This window comes from Phaethon aethereus, assembly GCF_964289735.1.
Source record: "Phaethon aethereus genome assembly, chromosome: 23".
In the NCBI taxonomy this organism is placed as follows: Eukaryota; Metazoa; Chordata; class Aves; order Phaethontiformes; family Phaethontidae; genus Phaethon; species Phaethon aethereus.
The window spans coordinates 1,973,361-1,992,532 of NC_138599.1; the positions used below are offsets into that span (position 1 = coordinate 1,973,361).

The following is a 19,172-nucleotide window of genomic DNA, read 5'->3' on the forward strand; positions in this document are numbered from 1 at the left end:
AAGAGACCTGCTGTTACATTTAGGCAGGACTTTAGGAAGTGAGGATGCAATGGCAAATGAGTCTTACTAATGAGGCAATAGAAGAATCTGCATAGGAGTTTTGCAAAGGACTCCTTGTGCAGAGCATATACCCCTGAATGTGCATTTCTGTTTTGAAGACACATTCATGTGTTTTTAAAGCTGGTTTATCTTGCTATCCTCTGCTCAAAAGCCAAGCTTTGATGGTTTGGACCTGATCTAAAGTCCTTTGAAGTCCGTCAGAGGCACCGAGTCAGGTCCAAATGAGCCTTTAAGACACCCTGGGTTAACCATGGGTGTGTAATTTGCTAGGGGTGCTTTCAGAGGTAGCGGCTGTCTGCTGTGGAGATGCTAGCCTGACTAATGAAAGCAGAGTGAATCACTCTGGTATGGCTGTACATCTCTCAGACTTCCCCAGAATATCCTGGATTCTCCATGGCTTCTTACTACTTTTGCTCATTTCTCCTGTACTCAGCTGATGTTTAGTAGAGAAGGAGTTGCTCTGTCTCATGGGGCTTTTTGAGTTATTGCACTTTCAGCCCCCACCCATAGCCTCTGAGCTTTTGATTAAAGCTTATGACAGACATACCACTGCTCTCTCTTCTGAACCCATTTCATATCGCCTTAGAGGCTGTGCCCTGCTGAATACAAACCAGCATCTGTCTGGAAGCAACAGCACAGTGTAACTGCCCCTCTTGTGGGGAGAGAGTTGAGTCTGCAACTGTAGGCCTTACCACAGGACAGACACAAGTGTTTTGGATCATCCACTTTCACCCAAGCTTTTTTGTTCATTCCTAACTTGGCTGGGGATTTTTCTTGTGAGGTGCGTGTACATCTGATACCATCTCAATCCTGATCCTACTGCAGCCTGCAATGCTGACTGGAATCAGTGCAAGGAGTTAAGCTAGAGTCAAATGCATAGCTCAGTACTGAGCTGAGTCCTTGTCGCTCTCTTCACTGCTTTAATGCTGTTTCCATGAGTGACTCTATGATGTTTTCCTTTCGTCTTTTTTCCCCTCCTCCTTATTAGGGGAAATTGATAGGATTAAGGAATTTCCCTATTTACAGCTAAACCCCTGCATCCTGCCAAACATAAATATCTGGCTGCCTTCTCAGGAATTTGGCTGAATACATAGGTAGAACTGGTGTTGCAGGTCTGTGCTTCCAGAGGAAATGCTGTCAAAGTACTTCCTGCCAGACTGAGGCTGGTAACTTATTCCCAAGCTTGTCAGTGAAAACCTGTGCAATCATTTTGATTTGATATATGATACTGTGTTTTGTATTTAGATCATCTAAACTCCAGCTAGATTCCCAAGCTTTATGTTTCTTGTCAGCTAAGTATCTCTGCCAGCCTGCAGCCAGGTAAACCAGTACAGGGATGTCAATTTCTGTGTGCTCCTTCATGTCTGGCTTGTGGAGGGAGAGCACGTGTGGCCATTACCACTGGAAGTTATGGCTTGCCTTGTTGTAGCAAAGGTAGCATCTCACCATGGAGCAGCAGCTTGCTGTGTGAAGCTGGGAGTCACAGAGGGATCCTGAAACTTCAGAGCATACTGACCCTGGTAATGATGAGATGTAAAGGCAGAATAATGGGGTGGGGGCAAGGGTGGCATACTCCCTGGCTAAAGCAATCACCAAGACTGTAGAACAGGTCATCTAAAGGTAGAGGGGAGGGAAGGGGATCTTTCTGGCTGCTGTGTCCTCCTCAGCAAAAGATGCTGTTGCATTGTTGGGAAACTGGAATAGAAAAGGGTTTGCAAAGCATGTCCCAAGAGGAGGTCAGGCAGTCAGGTCCTTAGCATTGCCAGTGTCACCTGTCAGTCTCCTCCGCTGCTGTTCTTATGCTGCATGGAAATTCTCCGTCCTGTTCCTTATCAACGGCTCACAGCTGGCATGGAGGGGAGGTGTGGTGCTTTCACCAGTGGAGGAGACCAGGTTGCCATAGCAGCAGGTCTGATTTCCATCCCTGCTGTTAGTACCTCCAGAGCTGCAGTTTGGAGCGCTGGGCTCTGTCCCTTCAGCAGACCTTCAGCAGTCGGCAGGTGGGGCAGCTCAAGTGCACAGTGCTGGTAAAGGACTGGAAGGGCCTGTGCTTGTATTGCTGATGCTGAGGGATGAGCGAACCAGCAGGGTCTCCCCATCCTGTCACTCTGCTTCTCTGACAGATTCTTTGTTCCCCCTGAAGAACAGTAAGCTAGGAACTGTGACCTGCCTCACAGGGCAAATGCATAGCAGTGGGCACAGCTTCCCAAGACAACTTTTGGTACAGTGAAGAGCAGAAAGAAGAAACCATGCAAGGTCTGATCTGCCCTGTTTTTAGCCAATGTGTCATTTAAAGGTATCACGTTTAAAACTGGATACTGCAGACAAGGTCAAGGCTCCTTTTGCCAGCCCATCCACAGCAGCATGAGCAAGAGAAATTTCAGAAAGGCACTTTTTGGATTGCCTGCTTCATAATTTTTGTCATATATTTTTAATTTATTTCTCCTTGGAGAAGAGGTAGGGTGGATGAGTGATTAAGGGGCTCAGCTGGAACCTGGGGCTCCCATGACTCTGTCCAGGCCTCTTAAACCCTCTCTGTGTTGCAGAGACCAAAAATCCATTTGCACCAAAAGTTTGTTAGCTCCCCACTTATCTCCAGGAGTTTGTTGGCAATGAATAAAAGAGTGAGGAGCTTCAACTTCATAATAGCAGTGACAGGTAAATACCTTTGCATAGTTTTGCATCTGAGTATTGGAATTTTGCTGCAACATCCATCTAAAGGTTTCCCATGGCAAATGTTCATAATTGGTCTGTTGAGCTCCTTGCTCTGAGTGCGTCATAGCATTTCTAAAATAAGAGAGCATTGTTTGCTTTGTTTTTTTTTCCCCTGAGTGTGATTGAGTTGTAACTTCTATAAAATAATGGGGCTCAAGCAATTCTCAAAAGGGGAAATGACACAAGTTTTGCAGTAGATTGGCAGCTGACAGATGAGTTAGCTGGTGGCAATTGCAGATCTGCCTAGCAACTGACTGAGATGCGAGGGTTTATCTCAACCCCGCAGACCCAGGCATTAGCTGTTGTCCGTTTGTTGAGATTGGAAAACCTCATTTGCAAAGCAAGTACTGCTGGTGTGTCTTTCTGTCTGTGGCTGCAGCAGTCTCTCTTGCTTCTAGTCAGCCCTTGCTTTGCTTTCTTCTGTCCTTATCCCAGTCGGTAGAGTATCAAGCCTGCTAGAGTGGGCACTGCAGAGCCTCAGAGGCAGGACACTCAGACTTGCCACTCCATCCAGTTGGAAGGTTCTCTGAGGGCATTGGTGATGCCCTGAGACTGTTTCAGGGGTGCAACAAGTACTTCTATAGCCCAGAAAGTTGTTGGCAGGCCTGATAGCAGAGAAGGTATGGAAATCCCAGCAAAAACACTTCTGTGTTTTTATTTAGTTTTAATTTGAGACAACAAATCCAGGCAGTGCTGTCTCTCTTAGACTTGAGAAATCAATAATTCTGGGGAGTTTAGCTGCAGGAGAGCAGCAGTAACACAGTTGTAACAGAGTGTTAGGTGCTAGAAATTGGTAAGCTGAAAGGATCTGAAAGCTAGTAGATCTGCGGGGAGAGTTCTTCCCAGGGTCAGACACGCAGGTCTGTGGATAAAGTCAGTGAGGATGCATTCAAGAGCTCCTATAATGATCTGGGCTGCTCGTATTTCTGAGCGTGTACCTTCCCCTCCCCCCCCAGCTCAGCAGAATGATGCATCTCTCAAATCTGGCACCTGCTTCCACACAATGATTTGGAAATGTCCCCTTCTACCTATGAAGTAAGTGTAAAAATACTGTGAAAATGCAGCTTTTTTTTTTATAAACGGGAAGGAGGAACAGAAGAAGTGTCACTTTGAACTGAGCTGTGAAGGAAACTGCCAGTGTAGCTTTCAGGTCTGCAGCTCAGTGGTTGCAGAGCAAGGAGCATTTTGGGGGAAAAAAAACATCAAATACCTCCCCACCCAAAACCAAACTCCAGCTCTTGTTCCTTGAAAATAAATGACCCCAGCAGTTCAATTCACTCCTGCTGAACTGGAGGCTTCTGAGACTCACTGCGAGTTTCACATTGACGTCAGCAAGTACAAATGTAAATCTCAGCTGGCTCTGATAAATGGTGCTGCTAATTGAATTAGAGAGCACTCCAAGCCACCAGCTAATTATGCTCCTCAGGAAGCTGCTTTGTGCAGGTCCATTTAATTCTATATTGGCTGAGCGCTCCAAATCTGGCACAGAAAAGGGGAAATATATTACAGCTTCCCACTGAGGAGCACACATTTTCCAGTTGTTTAGGCTGAGCCGTCTGCTTGCTCCAGATGCTTGTGTTTTACATTAAAAAAAATATCCTTAGTGCAAAATTAATGATTCGGTCACCTTGTTCTAGCATATCGTTACCCTGGTTTCATAAGAGACTCTGTCTCGTTCCCTTTAATGGTGCTTTCCTCAATGTTACATGAAATGGTTTCCCTACTTTTGTTTTACAAGTAGCTAAATTACTTCTTAGGTGCATGGTTGGTACAAAATTTAACACCTAGAGGAAGTGCAAACGTTAATGGGTTTTCAGAGAGCTGTGACCATGAACTTCCTGCGTGTGCCTGTAGCTAGGAGGTACTAGGTCCTGCCCATCCGGCAGAGATATAACTCCCTTCTGCCTCTCCTTTCTGCCATTCCCTTCTTCTCTTCCTTCTCATGCTTCTTTCTGAATTCTGTTGTTACTGGGGTAAGAAGTTCAGGTAACAAGATGCAGTTATGAAGAATCTCCCATGACTACATGTATCTAATTGCTTCCATTCCATGTCAGTCTACGAGCTTGGGAAGGGGACTTTTAGCAGTCTTTGCTTCTGTTCCAGAAAGGCCTCCACTGGCATTAGAAGAACAGGACTGTTGCGCTGCTTTCTCCTGAAGTCCGATAGGTAATTTGCGGAAATACACTTAGCACCAAACGTCACTATGGTTCCAGGTCTGCTGGGCCTACTGGTAACTGTGCACATCTCTCCTAACTGGGAGCTGCTCTGGGTGCTGCAGCAGTTGCTCCCCTAGAAACCAAAAAAATGGAAAAGAATTCAGACCACCCCTGGAATGTGGGATACCTCTCATGTCTGGAGCGCAGCAAGAGCTGGGCAAAATTTGCCTGTTGCCTGGCTCTGGCCTGAAGCCCACCACTGGAAGAGCCTTACTGCATCAGTGTTCCAGTAGCATTGCACTAGACCCTTGGCTACCCAGCTTGGAGGGATTGTGGCCTCAATCTTGCTACCAACATGCTGCTTGGGAGCTCTATGCTGATTAAGGCTGCACACACTCACAGTGTCTGGGGAACAAATTTAGAAGCAAATACAAATATAACATTATATATACTCACTGTCATCCCAACGCCTTCCATGTGCCATCTGTTGTCTGAGGTTGCTGAGCCTGATGAAGTGAGGTGACAGGAGGTAAAGGTTCCCTGTCTGAATTTAAAGCTCTATCATGACTTCCTGAGCTGTAGGTGCATCAGCAGCGATGGTTCTCCCATGGCTGCTGCTGCAAGCAGGCACCCAGGGCTTTGCTACTGTGTAGTTGCCAGCAGCAGAGAGAGCAGCCTTGTGCTTGTGTCCTGTCTGAGTCTTTTTTTCAGTGAGAAAGTTGCTGTTGAACAAATACAAAGGCTGACCTTATAGCTGTGGAGCAGATATGGTGGTGCTACCATTTACCATGCCATATGAAGGGTTTCATGTTTTTATATCTGAGATGTGATTCTCTGAGCACATAAACATTATTTCTAAGATGCCTCTCATTTTTTGTTGCCTTTTTTTAACCTGTGTCCTTAGACTGGGTAATTGGAACCAATGTAAACTGTTCCCTTTTCATCTTTGTAAGTTTTGTTAGTGAAGAGTCATTTTGCTATGGCACCAGCAGCCTGATTAGCTAACACCTGGTGGAAACCAAGGACTCCTTGGGGACTTGGCAGTTTGAGTAATACATCATTTCACCTTGAAAAGCAGGGTGAACTTCACTTTTGAGGTCTCCTCTGGCTAAATGAGATTATAGCTCTCCATTCTTGGAGCACATACTTGTTTTGGGGGAGGAGTACAGGAATGTAGATCAGCTGTGGCCTTTATACACTGATTCACTGTATTGTTACTTGTCATGAGTGCCTTGGCATTATGTATGACATGCACTTGTGGGGAGAGTAGCTATCTTTCTGCTCTGTGTTTCTTGTCATTTTCCACCCTCGGTGTTTTTTTCCATCAGTCATTCCTGCCTCTCCTTTTTTGATCTTCGTTTTACCAACATTATTTTCGCTTCCTGTTTCACTGCTGATATAAACTTTGAAACAGTAAACACTGACATTTAAACTTCTACTAATAAGGGCTGAGTTGCCAGCAAAGTTAAGAGCATGTGGAGAGCTTTTGTTGCTTAGACTTGTTTCAGGCTGTTTGCTAATTTAGAATGGTTACACTGAGCTAGCTTGTTTGGGAGATTTTTGCTACTACCAGCTCCTGGAATAACCTTTTTTTCTAGAAGGCAAAGCTGAATCCTGCATGTTCGGAACATAGGCCATAAAGGCCATGTGAGCACAACTGTGAGCTGCATTTGGCCTATATTTCAGAATACCAAGAAGTAAAAGATGTAGGGAGTGTTTCTCGCAAAAGGTATAAAGAGGAAGTACAGACAGGACAGGAGTGTTTCTGCAGAGCTGTGAGAGGCACCAGCACTGAAGGTAAACACAGGCACTTAATTCTGTTGCTCCAGCAATCAGACCCACCGTTACTGGGTGCCCACTGCATCGTACACTGCTGGCCTGGGCAGACTGTCAGTATGTAGATGCATCCAGGTCAAGGGCAGGATGTGAACTGGGTGCTGTTGTCTGACTGTTGTCAGCTGTACATCTGGACTGAGTGACTGAAAGGATTTTCAGTGCTACAGACTGTATGCTTGGGACCTCAGCCATCAGCTGAAGGAGCTGCTTTCCTCTCTCTCCCTGAGCTAAACTGCAGTAGGCTAATTCAACAAATTACTTCATCTTAACCCAAGTATACACCTTGAGCTCTGGGGAATTGTACTAGTTTCTGTGCCTTTTTTACAATGTAGCAGCAAACTGGTACTCTACCTTATTTTAATTTTCCTTGTTTGAAACAGCATCCCAAGCAGCTTGAAACACAGTTGCTTTTTCTTGTTTTTCTTTCTTTTCTTTTTGTTCACTAAAGGGAATTGAAGCAAAACCACATCATTCACAGAGAGCAGCCACAGTAGCAATGGTGGGTTGTCAGGCTCAGAGGAGTTGATGCCAGAATAAGTTCAGCAATGATATGATGTTCATTAGCCACAAGAGATGGAGGAGAAGAATCAAGCACTTGTTTTCAGAAGGATGCCTTTGCTTCTAGTGACTGGAGGGAGGGCTGATGTCCAATTTCGGGGCACAAGGAAATGACAGCTGCAAAATTACCAAAATTACCATCTTCAGCCTAATTATTTGCCACTAAGATATTCTCCTTTGAACATGTTCCCAATTCCAGCACCTCAGGCATTCACAAAGACCAACCATTTCCAGTGATTCTGTTATTTAGGAACTTGGCTGGGTGGTTTACAATTTGTAAAGGGCCTAAGTATTATCACTGAGCTTTTTGTTCTTCAAAGTGAAGCAATCAGCATTTTTGTATCCTAAAGCACAAGCTCAGCGCTTGGCAGAAAGCAGCCTTACAAGATGCTGGATGTTGAAAGGAGTCAGTCTCACAGTTAGAAGTGGGACTTGTAAATTTTAGGAATTCAGACTTGCTCAGTCTCTCTGAGGGTAGACAATACTTTCTGCCTCAGTTTACCCTCTCCAGTGTGGGAAGAATACTGTTTTGTCTGTCAACTTTGTCTAAAGAGGGAACATTTCAACTAAAAAATGCCCTGCTTTGTGCTTGTATGGCATCTTGTGTAACAGGACCCTGCTGCTGAGTGGTGCTATGAGAATGCAAGTAGATGTTACCCAGTCTTTTCCTGCACGGTCTTTTACTCCAAGTTGCAGGAGATCAGGAGCTGCTTGTTCTCAGATGAATTACAGTCAAGCTGTTGGAGAACCCTGTGAGCCTCTGGGGAGATGTAGTTCACAGTGTTAGTTCCTGCCATTGTTTTTTAGACTGCATTTTTGAAAGATATCCAGTGCTGGCTTAGAGTAAGCAAGCAAAACACAATTCCTCTTTCTTCTGAAAAAGTGACTTGAATTGGATGTCTAGAACCTTGGCTGTGTTACCAGCAAAGCTGTGCGAGTTGCAGTGACCAGCAAGTACACGCTGGATCTGTGTACCACCCCTGACCACTTAGCATGCTGCAAATCAAATTTGAGTGCTGCTGCTGCTTTTCCAAGCTCTATGTGGATGGATTTAGACTTATGTCTGTCAAAGGTTGACAGTTTACCAACAAGTTGATCTTAAGGAGATCAAGAGATAAGCTTCAGTGCTGAAGAAGCAAGACTCTGCCCCAGCCCTGATTTCAGTAAGTTGCTCAAATTTTTGAAGCTTCCAGCAAGGTTCAGGTGCTGCTGCTGAGGGACACTATATTTGTTCACTTCACATTTAAACCTGGATTTTACTATTAGTTTGCTCAGTAAGAGAATGCATGCATTTAAAGTGTATTCAGCTGGCACAGCTCCAGCAGTTAGCAACCAAAAAGGTACTAATTTGAGACAGCCATTAAACCCTCTGTGCTTGAGTACTCCACTGGTCCAGTTGTTGCGAAGTGCTGTGAAATGCCAGCTCCCAGCACTAGCAGGGCATGGAGTGAATGCTGGCAGCCTGCAGCAAACTGTCTTGTAGGCTTTAGATCAGTCCATCCCTCTTTAATTCAATACCCTCAACAGAAGATCAGCACAAGAGCAACACTTCAAAATGCCAGTGCCCATCAAAGCTTCTGTCTGCCCTTCAGACATGTGTGGAGGAACAGGCTGCCAGAAAGATTGGATAGAGAAGAGGACATGCCAGGAGCTAAATGCAGCCTTGCTATCTTTCACTTTTATATCGTGCCCTGAGGAATGGGAGGCGTGCCTGTCTGTATGATACCAAAGGCCCAGAGGGCTGTACTGTCTGCTTCTTGGACAGGGATTTCTGGGATCTAAGTTGCTTTTGACAATTACGACACCTTCCTGCCCTCTCCCCTGCTTAATCCTACTGGAATGGGTAGTGGGCTTGCTGAAGAACTGGGTAGGCTGTTGCTTTTAAACTGATGATGCTGGCACAAACTAGCTTGGTTCCACCAACAGGGGGAAAATGGGACTGGGCACTGTATGCCTGAACCATTAGCATTCCTTATGTCACTGACTCACCGGCCCAAATCTTTTGCAAAGACTCATTTGTATCATTTTGAACATACTGGCTAATGAGCACTTCAAGGATGATTTGTTTTTTCTTTCTGGTTTCAGGTCTTCAAAGCTACTGCGTGCATTCTACGTTCCTCTCCTCTCAGAACAGTACACATGGTATGCAAACTATACTATTCTGAAATCCCGGAGGTCGAAGAAAACCAGGAAAAAAATGGGAGGCTAGAAACACACCTGGGCAACAAAAGCAGAAGCATCTGCTGACACTCTTGGACGGCTGCCTAGGCCATCTTCAGTTCCCTTTTTGAGAGATTGCACTTGTTAAGATTCACTAATAAAGATTCCCCATGAAGTGATTTTGCTCTGCAAGCTTCCAGCTGTAAAAAGGGTGCATCATCTGCTTTCAGTTCTCAGTGTCAGGCCTCTGCTCTGCCTACACAGAACATATTGGTAAGAAACCATTTGAATATCCAACAGCCACCTACGAACATATTATCCCTGCTGCTCCCTGTGTTATTATCTGTTACACCAGAGAAGAGAAAAATGGAAAATAAAAGGGAATGACAGTATGAGGTTCTGCTCCAGGATGCAGTCTGGCACTGGGAAAATCCAGCTCTGCCTCTCCTTTTCTCTCTCCTGCCCCCCTACCCTACTCCACTGTCTGCATCTGCTCAAGTAGTACTTACCTTCTAGGGAATTTTTTCAGGTAACAATGTTAGTAAAAATTTTTTTTGAAGAAAAAGGAACGGGGAAAAAGGAGAACACCTAAGAGACAATTAACTGAAATGCACTGAATCTCAAGAAATGAAGTAGCGTGCACCACAAAGAAACAGCCTAAAGTTGCTCTGTCCAGGAGACACTTTCAAGGATAAACCTGTGCTTTTAGGAGAAAAAACCTAAACTTAGGAGTTGAGCCAATTACCTGTTTTAATGGGAGCAGAGTGGTTTTGTTTTCTGTGGAACCAAGAGTTTGTTTGCTATTTATAATAATTTTTTAAAGATACCTATAACATCCTTTGAATTCTAGACTACAGCATCCTAAAATTTCTGGAAACATACAGAGAGGAGAAGAAAGAGTAATTCTTTTTTTTTCAGTTTTGTTTCCCAGAATAGACAGTATGTGTTATATTGGTCCAATATGTTTCAGCGGAACACTGTATTTGTTATATCTCCGTTTTTAAAACATGCAGTATCACAAGCTAGATGAAGGGAGTTGTTTTCTTTCACATCCATGGAACTATGGGGGTGGGATGGCATGAGAAGGAGCAGAGAGGAAGTTCCTTTTGCAAAAAGGCTGCACAAGCTCCATGCCCCACTGTAACTGTGATTAGATTGGTCTGTGTTTGTAGTGACAGTGCCAGAGCAGGTGGATCAGGAGGCAGATTTGTATGTTTGGAAGCTGTTGGGATCCAAACTGAAAAACACGTGCCTCTGAGATACGTATGCTGGTCCAGGTGCAGAATGCGGTGCTAGGCAGGTCTCTTGGCCAGTCTGCAGGTTAACAGCTGAGCAGGATGGGAAGGGCGGGCTGTGCCAATGGGGCTGTGATCTAACATGATACTACTGGGACAAAGCAGGAAGAGCTGGATGAGGAGCAAGGCATGGGCTGAATCATAAGACCGTCTTTAAAAACGTAGGGAGAGGTGTTCTGAATCCCCTGCATTTCATTAAGGAGGAGGGATTTTTTGATGGTATTGTGCTCTATTGGAAACACAGCATATAAAGTGCAAAGCACGATAAGAGCAAACAGTGCACTTCGTTGTCTGGATGATTACAGCATGGAGAATGCAGTTCTCTTCCATTGCACCCCCACAATATGGAGGAGCAGTTTGAAGCTGAGACTCTAAATTCAAACTTTGGAGGCTTAGGGAATCATCTGTGGTATCTAAGTGCTATCCTCAGAGAGAGATGCATTTCACCTTGTGCAAGTATCGCCCTTCATAAGAGTCAAACGTGGAGCTTCAAGGTTTTCAGCCCTGCAACTGTTGGGTGAGGTGGACTGGAAGGTCAGAGTCACATTGCAGATCAACGTTGTAGTGTCTGTGTTCATAGTATTCCTCCACCTCTCTCCAGCTGGCTCTACCCCTCATAAAAGTTTATGTGTGTTGGACAGGGCTCTACAGTACCAGTAAATAAAAACCAAAACTCCTGCCCTGCTTGTTGCCTCTCCCCTTGCTAATTCCTGACCTTAAATTAAATGAAGGAACAAATGCAGTTGAAGAACCAATTGGACCTCTCTCTGGTTCTGTTTGTGTTGTCATAGCCCATAACCTCATGTTTAATGTGAAAAGACAGTACAGTAAATATCCATTTTAAATGACTCTGGCTGCTTTACCTTCCTCTCTAGTTTGATTCTGCTTTGGGGTAGTGGTGGGAGACTGATAACTTGACAATAATTAGGACTTATCAATGTTTTCCAGAGGAGTATGGCAAATGTTTTGTTCCTGGTAGTAAACACAGGTGCAGCTACAGATAGTGGACAGCTGGACAACTTTGCATTACAGAGTTTCAAACGAAGGCAGGGACTCCATTTTGCTGCTTACCACGCAAACAGGTGGAGTCACTCCTGCCACCTGGAGAATTTGCAGGCTAAAGAGATGAGGCAGAGAAAGGGAGGGTTGTTACTCTCACCGATGACAAGAGTAGATCATGTTTTAATACTGATTTCAGGGGGAAGTTGGGAGTCTCAGTGTTGCAAAGATCTTGACCCAACAACTTACTTAAGGTCATACATGGAGTCTGCCTACAAGTTGTTTCTCACCTAGTGTCTTTAACACAGAACCAGCCTTCCTGTCAGCAGGTAAAGGAGCCAGGGCCTGTCTCCCTTTAGTCCCTGCTAATGCATAGTTGTTGTCATGGTGAGTGCTACTGGGCAGCCAGAATGTAGCATAGAGGCGATCTATCAATCCCAGTTGAGACCACTGGCAATGAGAAGGTGAGGTTGATGTTAATGGTGTTTCTATCACAAAGACTGAGCCATAGGTGAGATTTCTGATAGGAAATGCTAAGACTCCCCTCATCTTTTCATAATTCACAAGTCAGGACTGTTGCAGTCTGTGCAGTGCTGAGATTAAGCAAAAAGCCATCAATAATGAGAAGGTTACTAGTAAATAAACAGACTTGACGGAGTGAGCAATACAAGGAGTATGTGCACTGGGGCCTGAGGAAGAGACTGCAAGAATTGCCTGCCTGGTTTAGGTTTAGCTGGATGAAGGATCATGCTTTTTAAATGTAGATCTGGATGCAAAGACAGTTGTGCCAAAAGGTGGAGCTGCATCCAAAACAAAACATTTTTAAAGGCATTTTGTTGTTTGCTTTTCTGGTTTTGTTAGCAAACTTGAGGGAAGGGCTTCTGAATTTTTTTTTTCCTTCTTGCTTTGACCCTAATTAAAGCAAATGTGTCATCTCATTGTGAGGGGGCAGATTTGGGACAGATAATTTATGATCTCTATTAAAAAATAAATACTCTTGTAAGCTCTTGTGGGTAAAGGGTCAAACCACAAAATGCTGATCTGCCTCAGCTCAGTTCCCTGCCTAGAGTTTCCTCGGGCAGAGAGGGATGTTGTGACCAAACCTGTTGGGTAGTGCATCAGGATTTTGTAGGCAATCCACCTTTGTCTCTTTTCTGTCTTTGGAGAAAGGGCTCTTTGTATTATTCTGGCTGGTTCTGGAAAAGAAGGTACCTAGATGGCTTTCTACGGTATTGCTAGTGTCTGACCTAACACATTGACAGAAGCTGGTTTCTTGACAGAACCGTAGATGGGCACAACCTTGCAGTCATGACTGTGGCTAGATCAGGTGTCTCACAGGAAGCTGAGAGATGGTGTGAGACACTCGCTGTTGGTCAGAGCATGTACAGAGGTTACAGTATTCCTAACCTCCCCTTTGCTGTCAGTATTTCTCTACCTTTAAAGTGAGGCTGAGAGCACTGCAAGTTGGACAAGTGCTGCTGTGAAATAGTGGGACCCAGTAAATTTCATCTTGTCTGAGCTCATCCAGTCTTTGCAACAAGGAGCAAAGGTGGAGAGTCCCTGAGGAAGCGCCAGCAATTGAGACAGATTGGCACTCTCAGAAATAGGCTGGGGGAAGTCATGATTTCCACAGAACTATTTTTTCCTGCTTGTCTGCTGCAGCAGGATTTAAGATCCGTTTCAGTTTTGCTCCTGCTTCTTCTGCCTTTTCTTGGGGCTCAGCTGCAACCTGCTCCAAAGGCAGGCGTATGTGCAAGCTGGCCATCTCTACCTCGGGCTCTGCCTGAGCTTGGGGGCACGTCAGAAGAGGGTACTCCTGGATTCAAACATGTTTCCAAGCATGTTTTCAATGCACATTTGCTCTGTTTTGAACAGAAAACAAAATGATGCTGCATCTCCACAGAGGTGATACTTAAGTTTTCCTTGGCTCAGTTTTTTTTCCTATTCAAAGGTTTTTGTCTTCTTTCTGTAGGAAAATTATTTGAAATAATGTACTCTCTTAGAAGCCAGGAGCTGAGAGTGTGTGTGAAGAAGTAGGAGCAAAGGAATTGAACTGGAGCAGATACCTTGGACATGAATAACAGTGAATAAAATGTTGAGGGCTTGCATCTAGGCTAGGAAGGCTTCAGGCTGGCTTAGCTGGGAATGTCACAGGCCAGCTTTCAGGTGTGACTGGCAGATCTGCACGGGAGCTTGTTCTAGGACAGATTTATGGCGTGTTGGCAGCTGGTCTGTCATATTGGAGTGCAGCTGCTGTTTGACAGCTCTTCTCTTCATAGGAATGGTGAAGGACTTTCACTTGCTATTGCAAGTTGGATTACAAAACTTACAGGAGATTTCTGGAAAGCATGGTGAGGGGACATTATTTCCAAAGCAGACTGTGGATCCTCTGAGTGATACTGAAGGGACTGGGCTAAGGTTTGGTACCTGGAACAGTGATGGTCAGTGTCAAACAACAACTGTTTCCCCTCCCCTATTCCCTTGCTTTTTCTAGTGAGCCTAATGCTTAGACAGTTCTTAGTTGTGGCCTTACTGGTAACAGCTCTTTCCTTGCTACTTGTATTAACCTCAGAAGCAGGAACAATCTTAGTATTTGAGTCTACCTCACATCCAACAAAAGGTATCGAGTTAGTAGGTTGGGTGTTTATTTTGTTGCTTTAAGAAGGGCTTAAAGTAGCATTGGAGAGAGGCCCTGGTAATGAAATTCTGTGTTTTTGAGTTCCTAGCTCTCCAGGCATTGCTGGAGGAAAGAGCTGTGAATTTCTTTCTCCTCCAGCATCTGTCAGAACCTGAGCATCATCCCAGCCCTGCTGAGATTCAGCATATGTCCCCGTGAATAACTGCACATCTCTCTATCCGTTTGCCTGGAGAGGTACTAATGAGGCCCCATATGTCTGCTTTGGAAACTCCAGCTGTGTCTGCTAAGCAGCAAAAAAAGAGCAGGGTGATGTGTAGGATGAGAGAGCATCATAGCCTAGCAGGACTCTTGATCAGTGCAGTCCTCTTCTGCCTTCCTGCCCCAGTACTTCATCCAGAGAGTAGCTGCTGTGCAAGACTGGAGGACTGCAACCAGGACTGGACAGAGGTGTGTTTTGTTGTGCATCAGTGAAAAGGCAGGGTCTGAGCGTGGATGCAGCGGTGGATACTCCCTGGTCTCCTCCAAACAAGAGCATGGGACTGGATGACTACTTAGAGACTAGACTAGAGAGCCAGGAGCCTGGGTTCTTGTGCAATACTGTCACTCAGTTGTCCTGTAACTCCATGAATCCTGCTTGAGAAGTGAATTACTGGGCAAGTGTTTAAACATGATTGACAAAACAGGCTTTAAACAACTTTTTCTAGAAAGGGGCAAGCTTCTGTGTGTTCCATCCAGCACAGAGAAGGCTTCTCTGGCCTTCTCTGGTTTTTAATAGTCCACGTAACATTGTTGTAGCACTTGTCCTGCCTGGAGTGCGCAAAAACACATTCTCTGAGAAATTTCTTCTGTCCTGTGTTGAAATGGACTCCTTGGAAAGGCTGTCTAGTGAAGAGCAGCATAGAGAGCTGCCTCCGAACATGCTGTCCAGGTGTTGCCGTGTGCTGCAGAGGCCAACCCTGTTTTCTCCCACATACAAAGAGGAGGCTGTTTTGACCTTTCCTGTTTTTAATCCTCCCCTCCTACTTGGCTGGGGAAGCTGCACTTTCAACACATTGTATCTGAGTCAGCAAGAAATACTAACAGGGCCACTGGATGTAGTTTTTGTGGTGAATTCATAAGCAGTTGCCCATACTGTCAGGTCTGGTTTGAGACCAGCCCAGTGGTCAAGGCACAGTAGTGGCAATCTGCACGCTTGGGTTTTCGCCTTGATTTTGGGGACAGGTAGCTTTCCACATCCCCGACATTCTTTCTACTGCTGCAAAATCTTTGAGGTAGGTGCAGTCCTTGCCCGCATTTCACAATGCATTGCACCACGGGTTCCTGGACTCTGCTCAGTGCTGCTGCAGGTGTGAGAAACCAAAGGGTCAAAGCAAGAGGTGCAATTATGAGGCCCCCTGGCTGCTTACCTTGCTGTTTCAAGACAGGGAGTGGGTGGTTGCCTTTCCCTGGGAGGAGGCTTTTATTATACTTCTGCACAGCCTGGTTTGTTCTTGCATCTCTGCTGCCGCTGACTGCACCTCTGAAGAGACAGAACCTGCCAGTACCCTGCTGGCGTGAACCCGCTGCAGCTGGACTCAGGCTCTCCGCTAACTCACAACTTCTTGGGAATATGCTCTGGGGACAGACAGAGGCTTTCCAGCAGCTTTATGCAATGCTGTCCGAATCACACAATGAGCAAGTCCAAACCCTATTATTAGACTTTGGAAACTGCTGCCTTAGAGACAGGTTTGCTTATAAATATCCATTATTTTCTTTCTGGCTCTTCACTAGGTAAACTGGCAAGAAAAAGGGATCTTTGCTTCTCCAGCATCTGCCTACCCCTGCTGTTGTTGCTTCTTCCCACCTGAGCTCATCCCCCTTGCTCTTGCAGCCTCCCAAGTTCTAGCTGTGCTAATGAGACGTCTGCTCCAATGTCAGCAGTGTGGCAAATGCCAGCTTTTGGAGCGGACAGGAAAACACAAGTAATAAGCAACTAAGCAGAGCACTTGCCGTGGTCACTGCAGTGTGTAGGTATGCAAACCAGCTGCTTTGGTGGTTAAAGCAGAAGTACTGCGTCCAGTTCCCTACTCAGCTCCAACAACACCTGGCATGACTGTAAGAAAGCCCCAATGCCTCATGAAACAGCGATGACAGCACTTCCTTTCTCTGCCTTGTTTGAGGAGGGACAGATCTAAGGTTCACTAGAAGTCAGTGGAAATGCTGACTTCAAGCAGCTTTGCAGCAGGCCTCTGGACTGAACAGGCTGTCTTGTAACATGTGAATACATCTGGCCTAACAGGACTACTGTCTCATTCAAGGCTGTTAGCTTTCCCATACAAATGAAATAGTAGTCTTCTCCCCATGCCAAATCTACCCAGCACAGATTCCCCTGACCCTCCAACCTGTCTGTACTGCTGCACTCTCCACCTCTTTCAGTTGTTTGGCATGAGTACTTTTAGCCGTATAGGGTGCTTTATCTTCCCTTGCAAAGCTGGTTTTGTATTTTGTGCTCCAGGGAATTTGGTTCAGCTTTCTGTTGGAACCCAGGGCTCCTCTTCATACCTACACTTGTCAGGTAATGCTCTGCTGTACATAAAAGCCCCAAAGCTGCTCAGACTGCATCCTGTGTCATTCTTTGTATAAACTGGGGAAGGCACAGAATAGCCAGGACATGCTGTAGGCTTGGAGAAGAGATAAAGGAGGTATTTTTAAAATTATAAAAGAAGTGGCCAAATCCCCTCCAGTGGATGTTGCTGTTAAAGGTGTGGGGAGTACTGGTGTAGGAGCTAAAATCTCAAAACCACTTCTCATTCTTTCTCTAGGTGACTGCCTTGCAGCCCTGCATTACCTCTGTTTCTTCTAGCTAAGCCTGGCAAAACAGGTCTGCCTACCAGGTCAGGTAGTAGACTGCAGTGCAAATGCAATGTTTGTCATGTTGCCACGCTCCCCACACCCTGCAGCTTACTTTGCAAACAGCTGGAGCCAGTGTCTGGTGCTGCATTCCTAGTGCAGTGAGGAGGTGAGAGGGATGAGACATTATTGCACGTCTCCAGTTGGCCACCTGTGCATCTATCTTCTCTGCCTGCAGACGCCTCTTTGTCAGGGGAATGTTCAGCAAACTTGCGGGCTTCTCTCCTCTTTGACACGGGGATGGATGTAGAGGACAACGGGTGATGTCTTTAAGGAGATAGGATGCTCAGATCACTCAGCAAGTGACACCAGGGAGATTTAGAGGGAAGTGTACAGCTGTCTGGCCTAAGCCAGTTGTACTGGGTACCAAGCAGAAACCAACAGTTTCGTATGAAGAAGGGAGTGATGCTATAAATCTCTGCCTCAGACTTGCTGGTGAATTTCAGGGAGTGGCAGAGCAAAGGCGGGGGGAGAGGTGGAAGAGCAAAGGGAGGATGTGTGTAGGGTGTAGCATTAGGAAGAGGCATTTGTAGTTTTTCAGTCAGGTATACACAGTGAGGGTGGCGTAAGGTATAGAGACTGTAGAGGAGACATAAGAGGACAGGAGGTGGAACCACGTTGAAGCAGAGGGTGTGCTTGTGTGAAGAAATTACATTGGCTGATGCATCTGAGGGAAAGATTTGAAGGACCTGCCCCACAGAAAACATGTTCATTTCCTCTCAGCTTCCAAGCATTTTTGTGATCCTTCAGCTTTTCTTGCTTTCCATACAGCATCCTCTCCAGGCTGGTGGTCAGTGGTGGCAGCTCTAGGAGATGGGGAAAGCAGTTTGCAAATGGAGAGCTTTATTCTTCTTCAGTTCTCTTAAGCTGGTCTGCCTTCGGAGGCCGTGACCAGCAGAAGCTCATATAAGGAAGTGGGATCACAGCTAACAGCTGGGAATCTCTGTTTTAAGCCTCTCTTTCTCCCTTCCAGCCCCAAGGTACTTGGGTACCTGGTGGGAACCTTGTAGTTTCACCATACTGCAGCTGGGAAACGCTTCTCCAGTCACTTCATCAGGTGCTCAGGAGAGGGCACCGAGCTCCACAAGAAGTGGGGAGAGACGGGGTCTTCAGGGTAGCCTGCTGGGCTGGCAGTCTTGGGGATGGGGAATTGGGGTTTTTGCTACAGGTAAGACCTTGGGTTTCAGGACTGCAACCTTGCAGTTGTGTGGCAAGGCTGACCTTGCTGGGATCCCACTGGGAAGAGTGGGAGGAGCTCAGTGGCTGATGCCTGGATGTTTTCTCCCCAGAAGGGCAAGCTATAATAGAGCTCTCTGCTCCTATGCTCTGATGGCCTGCTCCCAGCCTCCAGTGCTTTGTGCTCTGGCCCAAGACGACATCGCAGGAGGGTGCAAGATGCTCCTAGAGGGGCTATCTGTCAGCTGTGTGGAGACAGGGCCTGGAGCGCTCTTCCTACACAGGTGGGCAGCAGGCTGTCCTGGGCAGGCAGGTCACAGAATCACTAAGGTTGGAAAGGACCTTCAAGATCATCAAGTCCAACCATTAATCCAGCACCACCGTGTCCCCTAAACCATGTCCTGAAGCGCCACATCCACATGTTTTTTGAGCGCTTCCAGAGATGGTGACTCCACCACCTCCCTGGGCAGCCTGTTCCAATGCTTGACCACTCTCTCCATAAAGAAATTTTTCCTAATATCCAGTCTAAACCTCCCCTGGCGCAACTTGAGGCCATTTCCTCTCATCCTGTCACTAGTTACTTGGGAGAAGAGACCAACACTCATGTTGCCACAACCCCCTTTCAGGTAGTTGTAGAGAGCGATAAGGGCTCCCCTCAGCCTCCTCTTCTCCAGGCTGAACAACCTCAGT

The 19,172-nt window shown here is 45.9% G+C and overlaps 1 protein-coding gene across 1 annotated transcript in view; it reads left to right on the top strand.

The window, feature by feature from the left end:
- ALG9 (ALG9 alpha-1,2-mannosyltransferase) overlaps positions 1 to 9,534 on the top strand; it is a gene marked incomplete at both ends in the record, with an annotated part of 35,068 nt that extends 25,534 nt beyond the window's left edge. The window contains one exon of the mRNA XM_082009986.1: positions 9,411 to 9,534. Within this exon, the coding sequence (XP_081866112.1) occupies positions 9,411 to 9,534 (124 nt within the window). The remainder of the gene's footprint in view (positions 1 to 9,410) is intronic.
- Positions 9,535 to 19,172: the final 9,638 nt, after the last annotated feature.